This window comes from Typha latifolia, chromosome 13 (assembly GCF_019914945.1).
Source record: "Typha latifolia isolate L0001 chromosome 13, TyphaL0001v2, whole genome shotgun sequence".
Taxonomy (NCBI): domain Eukaryota; kingdom Viridiplantae; phylum Streptophyta; class Magnoliopsida; order Poales; family Typhaceae; genus Typha; species Typha latifolia.
This window is the reverse complement of record NC_133098.1, coordinates 3622901-3632391: the sequence shown is the minus strand read 5'-3', so window position 1 is coordinate 3632391 and position 9491 is coordinate 3622901. Positions and strand designations below refer to the sequence as shown.

The 9491-nt window shown below is 34.1% G+C and overlaps 1 protein-coding gene across 2 annotated transcripts in view; it reads right to left on the bottom strand.

Annotated features, from left to right (window-relative positions):
- Nucleotides 1-261: 261 nt before the first annotated feature.
- LOC140799881 (anaphase-promoting complex subunit 4) overlaps nt 262-9491 on the bottom strand; it is a 29118-nt gene continuing 19888 nt past the window's right edge. The window contains exons 14-19 of one of the 2 annotated variants that reach the window (XM_073154399.1): nt 8925-9029; nt 6846-6978; nt 2659-2889; nt 2416-2568; nt 880-961; nt 262-763 (exon numbers count right to left, since the gene is read on the bottom strand). In XM_073154399.1, coding sequence (XP_073010500.1) covers nt 669-763; nt 880-961; nt 2416-2568; nt 2659-2889; nt 6846-6978; nt 8925-9029 — 799 coding nt within the window. In that variant the 3' untranslated portion in view covers nt 262-668. The remainder of the gene's footprint in view (nt 764-879; nt 962-2415; nt 2569-2658; nt 2890-6845; nt 6979-8924; nt 9030-9491) is intronic. The other variant, XM_073154400.1, reaches the window with a different exon arrangement.

Here is a 9491-nt window from a genome sequence, read left to right as displayed (position 1 = left end):
TACAAATAGCAATATATCATCGAGGATTGAAATAAAATTTTCCATTGGAAATCATTATGTGAAATGTAACTCAATGCTCATCAAAACAACTTCAAAGAGAGAACATCAACTAGCTGATCAACTCATACTGTACTACTTTCTCAATCAGCATAATTAGACTTGCAGAAATTTGGCGAATCTAAGACTCTGTGTCTAAGTTATCCTACAAACATATTGTCCTAGTAATCTTATGACTAACATGCAACAATCACAGAAACAAGGTGTGAAAAGTGCGTCCATGAACTACTGCTTCAATATCTCCATATTTGCTCATACAGGTAACCTCTTGCATTACAGTTCCTCACCGCACAAATGTTACAACATTACAAAGAACTTCAGGACATTATAACTGTCTAATAACATGACTGTTCCCGTTGCTATTCCAAAACCCTTCCATATGATCTTCTGAATCCGTCTCTGAAGCTTTCAGGATAATCTGAATTACTCAAATCGTCAATTTAGAGGCCTCAGGGATCAATCTGAATATGACAATTCAACTTTGTATTGAGATGGCTCGTCACTTTAGGGAACTCATCAATAGGCTAAACTCGTTAACATGAATAACTCCCTTTGGTACTCTGTGTTCATTATTGTGTGAACCAATTCTTAGCATAGCTATTGTCTTGAACTCATTCGATTTCAGAAACTTCATCCTCATCTTCATCAAGAATATAAACCAAAGCATGCCTTCTAGATGAGAAGACACAAGCAAGCCCTCTTGAAGCTGCAAATGAACCATCCAGCTCAAGTTTAAGCCATCAGTTAGTTTCAGATAGTATAGGTTTAGCCTATAAAGAGATTAATTTAAACATGCTAACTGGAAAGAAAAAAATGTCTCACCACTAACTGCAAGTGGCCTAGTTATAGGGTGCGGTATGCAGCGAACTTTTCCATGTCCAAGGTTCACGTGTACCAATGAAGCCTAGTAATGATCCACATGATTCTTAAAATAGTTAAACACTTAATTATATCAAAGTTGCACAGATTATCTCAACATAGGAGCTAATATTGAATTTTTGATGTAAGATTTTACTTCATGTCAATGTGTAATATTACCATTTGAAGCATTTAATGCTCCAAAGAACAAAGTAGTATTAAAAGATAACCTTATAATTATCAAACTCCACATGATTTATCATAATCCAGAAATAACAAGGAACATAATAATTGTGGTACTCCTAACAGGCTTAGAAAAGACTAGGATTAAAACTGTTTCTATATAATTCACTCGATGCACAATAAGGGGCCTATAATCAAAAATCATTGTTTATAGGTATTGTGAACAGCTCAAATCATTACTTGAATTTGAGTAGGTTGGCTAATGGAGGAAGATAGTAGATATTTTACATTTTATTCACTCTGATAAGCATGTACATGTATTTACATATAACTGATGAGAGAGGTGTAACCCAAGAGATCAAAAAGAGGAAAACATGTAGTTTATACCCCAAGTTATTGAGTTATGATTCAAACCGACATTTTACCATCCAAATCAGCCCCTCCATTACTCTTTAAAGGTCGCTAGACAACTCAAGTTACTATAACCTAATATGACTGAAATGACATCAAAGAAACAAAGACATCAAAGCAACTTAGTATTAATATAACCTAATATAAAGTTAATATAAACTAATAACAAGGTGTCCCAATGCATGAGGCTCCAGCCAGTATAGGGTTTACCCTAATTTGTGAAAAGTTTGTAGTCTTACAGTTCCACCAAGTGAACCCATCCCTTACTCTGGTAAAAACTGAAAAAATTGAATTCCTAAAATATTGTTCTCCCCTACTCTCACTCATGCCCTTTACTCCACATGCTCCTATGTCCTGCAATGACATCTCTGAGCAACCTAGAAGCAGGAAGCTTTCTTAGCTTTCTTCTCTATCCACCAATTGTCCAATCATGTGGGTCGCCAGATTCCTAGGTAAACACATCATATTATCTTGGTGAAGCCCACAATGAATTTGATTACCTTCTCCTTTATCCACTCCGTCCACTACCTACTCCAATCTCCTGCTTCAAGCTTACCACTGCCATCTATACACTCTTATTCTTTTATTACCCGTAGCACTGTAAAACATATTTACTTCAGTTACAGTTTTGGACTAATTTCTCTAAAATAGTTGTAGTTGGCGACTTGAACTGTGTAATCTCTCCAACCAAGTCTAAATAACATGCTACAAAGCAATAGTAGACTAGTAGGACCCCAACACCACAACAATGAGAATGAAGATTTCCATTAATCTAATTCAGCAAACCAAAAGGTTGCTTTCCACAAGACATGAGAAATACTGAATAAAAATATAATAAAATAGTGAAAAAAAAGAGATGAACAAGAATGCTCACTAATATATGTTTTTCCTGCATTAAAGTCATACCTTCAACTCATGCAGCCCATACAGATTAGCAGAAACTGTCCTTGAAAGAGGCAGAAAAGAAAGGTTACTTGTTTGCAGCATCACCATCCGAGATTTTCCAGGATTTTCAGAAGTAGAGAACGCTTCAGTAAGTAATAATATAATCTGGTTGTCCTGTTTACATGGATGAATAACCCAAGACGAACATGTTCAGTCCCAAGGATGACAAAAGTTCACAAGGAGTATATTAGAAAATTTGTATACCTTATACAAGGAAAGATCAGTGCACTCATACTCATCAGGTATGCGTAAAAAAACAGCTGTCAGAGAAGACACTTCATGCTCAGTAGAACTTGATTTACTTGTAAAGCCCCTTATTATGCCAATACAATTTGTTAAATCAAAAGAACCATCTGGTAGTTTAAAGCATATGTAGCCCGTCAAATCATCCGATGACATACAATAATGTGAAGCACAGCCAAATTCATCCTGTAACTGAAACCAATGAATTAAAAGAATAAAAAAATGTGGAAAATAGATAATTTCTAATCAATATAAACAACAGTCAATATTATAATGATCAGCTACAGAAGAATAAAAAAATACTTAAGAAAAATTGCACTTCCGCTCGGGTTTTTAGCAAAGGGTCTTGTTAATTAAATATTACTATTTAAGGAAATGCTAATGGATAATATGTGGATTAACCTACTCTTTCGAAAGAGTTCTATAAAAAATTTTGATCATCATAGAAGATCTTTTGTGTGAGAAAAAACTGATAATAAAAGGATACAACAATACTCCCGTACTATTATGACTAAATTAACACTTACAAAGAATGAAGGCACAAAAGACGTGTCCTGTTCAACAAGCATTTGGTTTCATGTATTTGATAAAAACTGTACATAGACATAGAATGTAATCTGAAAATCAGTTCCTGGTCAACGTATCCCATCGCCTTTCCAAATGCCAAGCTAGACTCATACATTCCATTAATCCTTGTGTATGCCAACATGATTTCTCAACCTTTGGTGAGAAAGTGGGTAAAATTCAACTTTTTACACATATTGGTTTCTCATTTAGAGTTATAGATGCAGCATCTTGGAATACAAGAAACCAAACAGAACCTACATTTATTTTCCCGTATATAGGAGTACCCATCTTACCTACTCACATCAGTCTTTTTTATTGGCCTTCACAGAGTTATATAGAAAGTTTAGATCATCATTAGAACAGGATTGCTGTCTTCCTGTAAGGAAAAAGAGGGCCGGCTGGGAGTGTGTTGGCTCTAGGGATAATACTAATTGATTGAGTAATCAAAGACATCATAGATTATTGTAATTGAGCATATATCATATTGGAGAGGGCAATAGTAATTCAGAATAGTGCTAGTGTATGATAGTTACTTCATGTAACATTCAAAATAAAAGAAGCCACACGTGTGGCACTGCAGCACTGTTCACTTCATTCTCCTTTTTAAAAATGGAAAGGGAGCGATTTCCCCCAACGATTCTGTCGGGGAGACATCGCTCTATAATAAGGCTTCTTCCCCTATTTAAACTGGGCAAATCCTCTCGTCGAGGGGATCGGGGCTACTCTTCTCTTTCCCTTCTCTCTTTCCTTCTTTCTCCTTCCTCGCCGAGGGTTGCCATCGTCGAAGTCGAGCATCTGAGAGTCGCCGCGGTGAGAGAATAACACCAAAAGCATCGTAGGTGAGTCCACTTCCACCTTCAATTAATTTTAGTTTCATGGTGATCGTGGGTGGCAGTCCTCTCTCCTGCGTCTCTATCTTCCTCCTCCTATGGAGAAAGAAGAGCTTTGGTTGGGATCAAAAGATCCCAGCCTAACCCGTGTGTGACTTTTGGGTTAGTTGGTTAGGCTAGACAACATGGTTAGTTGGTTAGGCTACACAATATGGTTGGGATCTTTATGGTTGGGATCTTTATGAGTAGTCTAACCCAAACCCAATTTAGGGTTTGGGTGAACCAGGTCTAGGTCAGGGTAGACCAAAACCTTATTCTTTTTGTTGGGTTTGGGCCTTGGCCCAATCCGAATTCAGATTTAGATGGGTTGTAGGCCCGCAACCCATGTCTAAGTCTTTGAGCTTTAGTTTTGGCCCATATTTAATTAGTTTTAAATTCAAAAACTTTGGCTATTATTAAATTAAAACAAGAATTTATTTATGGATGAAAGTGAAGATTTGCAATCATATCTAGATTATTGACCACAAGTGAGGGGATTTACTCATGTATTTATCCTCTCATTGTTCATATTATAATTTTATTATATGGTCTTCATACTTCGTGTATGATTATTGCTCTCATGATGTATTATACTTTGTGCCATACATTAATTCATATAATATTATTCTTCATGCAAGTATCCAATATACTTGTCATAAGTAGCTTGCTTGGAATGAGTTATAAGTAGGTGTGACTTGAGAACAACCTCATACAAGATATTCTTCGTACATCTCCCTGTGGTGACTCAAGTCTACCTTAAAGTCCAAGGGGCAAACCTATACCTGATCAGCATATGATCCATTTAAATGACTCTGGCGCAATTAGTGAATAGTCTCAGGCTAGATCAGAAATTTTTCTGAGGTGACTCCAATCTCTCTCTATGATTAGTGAAAAAGACGGGTTGCATTTATCCAATAGTGACACTTCCTAGTGACCCTAACCGATCTGTTATAAGAAAAAAACTTGAATAAATTTCGAGGTGACTTCTAGTTGATACGGATCCACGAGCACAATCCCAAGTTGAGACAGTTGTCAATATTAAAATTGTGAAAATTTGCATAATAAAATAGAGCATGAAATTAGCTTGTTAATTGCATCTATGGCTTATACTTATTTTTCATATTATGAGTGTGTTGGCTATTGTTTTTAATTATTAAGCTTTGTTTAATATCTCATATTAGATAAAGAATGATTTTCTAGCTTTTGAGTAAATTCACTCACTGAGCTAAAGTTATTAGCTCATTATACTCGTTTTATATTTCAGATGATGGTCAGCTTGGCGAATGAATAGGGGCATCAAAATTCTACCTCCATTTAGGACTTTGACCTACACAGTTTTATATATAATAGAAGTCTTAGGTTTCAAATTGAAAAGCTAAATATTTATAAGACATTGATTGTATAATTTAGGTATTTTATGTCTTTGAAGGTATTTGAATAGAGTTATTAAATAAATTTTGAGTTTATTATATTATGATAATTAGTTAAGGCTTCGTGTATCTAAGCCTATTGGGATACATGATCGGTCATAATTCGTATTTCAGATTATGACACTTCGGGATCAAGAAAGGTAAAAGTCGTATTCACAAATTTATTTAGGTTAATGATTCAATCCTCTTTTCCATTACAAAAATTTAAGAATAAATGAATTTCTCAACCCTAAGTTATCATTAACAAAAAAAAAGAATCTTGAGGCACAAAACAAGTGTCTTTTATTCTGTTTGTTTGTTCTCATCTAGGAATATTCAAGGTATGTGATTTACGCATCTTTCTTATTGGCCCTATAACTTAACTGGTCACATAAAACCAACTGGGTCACTTCTCCATGTAATTTTGTTCACTGGCATTTGAATTGCAAAATCATTGTCCATATCAACTTATTAATAATACTAAAATCAAGTTCGCTTAGTTTCATTGATCCTCACTTTGGGTGAATTAGCCAATTAGAGTGGGTCACAACTTGCTAAGTAAGCATGAACAGCTAGCTTTGAAGATCACTGTGCTTTGCAAATTCCAAATAACACACCATTCACAATCTTACCTGGACCTGAGGAGGTTGAGAGGGAAGGGGGGATCTAGAAAAGATAAACCTACTTCATCCCCCCTTCCGAAACCAACTTCAAGGTCTAGGTATTAAATAGGTCATTGGTAGGCTGCAGCGAGCTTCGAACCAAACAACTTCAAGAATGCACGCTTGGCATGCTTGGCTCTAGAATTTTTTTTTCCCTTTCGTTTATTTCGTGCTATTTATTATTTTCTTCTCATCAACCTTTCTCAGGAAGCTTACTGTTTCCAACTTTGTCAATTTATTTTCTTCTTTGACTAATAAAACTGATATGGAAAACAGTCATCCTACATATTCAGTATTCTCCTACAGAAGGCACACAAAGCACCTTTGACAATCTTATTATCTATGCACACCCAAGGTCATTTATTCTCCAAGGTTAACCAATTAAACAAGTTGAACTCTAAAAAGTTTTAGTTCATATTGCCCTCATGTATGTATAAATATCTTTATAATTACAGAATTTAAGAACTTTGTAGAAACTGCTGCATTAGAAACAAACAAAAAGTGTCAGCAAAAGTTAGCTGGCAATTATATGCTGTGAGCCCATGACTACTAGAAAACAAATAAGGTACTTTTTTTTCTTTTTTATAAACTAAAGGCATTAGTCAGAAAACACAAAATTGTTCTAAATGAAAATTAAAAACCTTGTAGAATGCTATTGATGTTGGAGCAGGTAATGATGAAGTCGAAGGTGAAATTGGATAGAGAGGAAGCAAATCACCACAATGAACTTTAGCTGAAATAGTGGTGAATGGCATTAAGAAAGCCTCCTTCAAGCTGAAAAGCAAATAATCAAAGACAATAATCAGCCCAAAATGTATTAAATCACATATAAATTGTGTTTAAACTTAATTAAAAGCAACATGGACTCTATATAACAAGAAAAACATCACATAATTTTGATAAATGAAATCTAGTTATGTCTCCAAATATTTGTCTTACTTTTAACAGAAATGGGAAATTCAATTGGATATTAAAAAAATTATTATGAAACATGTGAAGTCAAATGTAAGTAAAGGGAAACTGTAATACTCTTATAAATTATAGCAACAACAACAGCAATTTCACAGGCTCATGATCTATCAAAAACCAAAACAGCAATAGCAACAACAATTATCTTACACAAGGACTACCATGCCAACCTAGTGTCAGCACGTGGCATAGTAAAACTGGAAGAGTTCCATTGCCGCATGAAGAAGGATAGGCCTCAAGCCGCCATTGCAATTGTTAGGGTTGTTTTCCCTTCAATTCATGTGTAGAAGATGAAAAAGTTTAGATGATAATCGATAGTAGATGCAACCCATTATTATAAGTTAATATCTATTATCACTTAGATTTGGATCCGTCAACATAAGTCAGACATATGCTAGCATGTGCATACTGGCATGTACATGATATATGCTGAATGACATATGCTACACAATGATGAATGGATGCTTGGAAACAAATGATTATTGGTTTAATTTTTTGAGTGAAGATATTATTGGTTTCTAAGATGCATTATTATCATATTTTTATTATATATATAATATTGTGTAATCAATTAATATTGATTATAAAAGGGTGTCATGGGAGAATAGAACATATTGAAACGAATTCCTGGAAACAACAAGGTTAGATGGAATTCATTTCAAATTCCATTGCTTGCCAAGCACTAGAATTTATTTTCAGATGAAATCAATTGAATTCTCGTAGAATAAAATCAATAGAAATCCATTTGAATTTGATTTCAAACAGGGCCTTAGTCTTCTCACAGTTAAATTACAGAACTTTTCCAAAATTAGTAGCTATATGACACACTTCCAAAAGTCAATCCAAATTCCATTGCTTGCCGAACAGTGGAATTTATTTTCAGATGAAATCAATTGAATTTTTGTCAGATGAAATCAATAGAAATCCATTTGAATTTGGTTCCAAACAGGGCCTTAGTCTTCTCAAAGTTAAATTGCAAAAAATTTCCCAAAATTAGTAGCTATATGACACACTTCCAAAAGTTAATTTAAATCCCACCCAAACTAATTTGAAAAAGTCAGAAGCATGCCACTCAAAAACAATATATCAGGCCATCTAAGAATGTGAATTAGAAATCTTCAATACAAGGTACTATATTAGGGCAATAGAGAACATTCAAAACTAAGAAAATAGGAATTAAATCATTCCGAAAGGAAAAAAAAAACATAAGAGACAGAACGATGGGAAGCTTAATGTTAAGAACTATATGGGAGTATATATTGTGAAAAAATAATAATAACACCATTGTTTATCAGCTTGAGTTTTTTAAAACAGTTAGTGAGTTAACATAGTATCAAAGCAAAGATCTTAAATTCGAACCCCGCCATGCCTATATGTTATTTAAAATATAAAGCATCCATTCATCTAATTCAAATCCACTTTTTAAGCTTATAAAAAATATTTTAAACCCACAAATGAGGGGAAGTGTTAAAATATAATATAAAAAGTATGGTTCTCTAATAGCTTAAGCTTTTAAAATTGTTGGTGAGTTAATATACATAAATATTTCCAAGTTTCAAAATGTGCTAAATCCTCCAAAATGACTTGACCAAAGAATTATCCTTCTTTGACAACTTGGAACCGTCTGAATACTACAATTTTCCAAGAACTTAGTGTCTGAAAATGCTTTGAATATAAAGTCTTTGAGAACTTGTTTCATTCATGCAAGAGATAGGAAAAATGCTTTGAATATAAGGTCAACGCTGAAATACCATAGCTCCAGCTGATTAAACTCATTTGCTAAAGTTCTTTCTAAGAACTTAGTGTCTGAAAATCCTCCGAAAACCACATGTTGTTCAACTTGCCGCAAAGCCTCACTGCAAAATCATTATAGCTTGTGCAAGAAAAACATCATGAAAGTTTTTAAATGTCAAATTACCATGACTACAAGCAAGAAAACAGAAAATGGCATAAAGCATTTAGAATATCTAGGGTTGAAGCTACAATGTGAAATGACTACATAATTTTCTATCATATTCAGTTAGGTACAGTAACTTGCATCATAAAATAGAAACAAGATTACAGGAAATGGGTGAAAGAATAAGCCACTGAATGGATTAATATCAGCTCCTCACACTAGAAAAGCACATAATCTGCAGCATAGAAATATTAAAAATACAACTTCTGTGAAAGATTAGTAGGCCATGAGTGCAAGCATGCAATGTCAAAATCTAATATCAGAAAAAGATTCCTATCACACCATATCTAATAATTGTGAATTGATCTTGAAATTCTCTTTAAGGACTCAGTAAATTAGCCTTTAAAAGGCCATTTCAAGG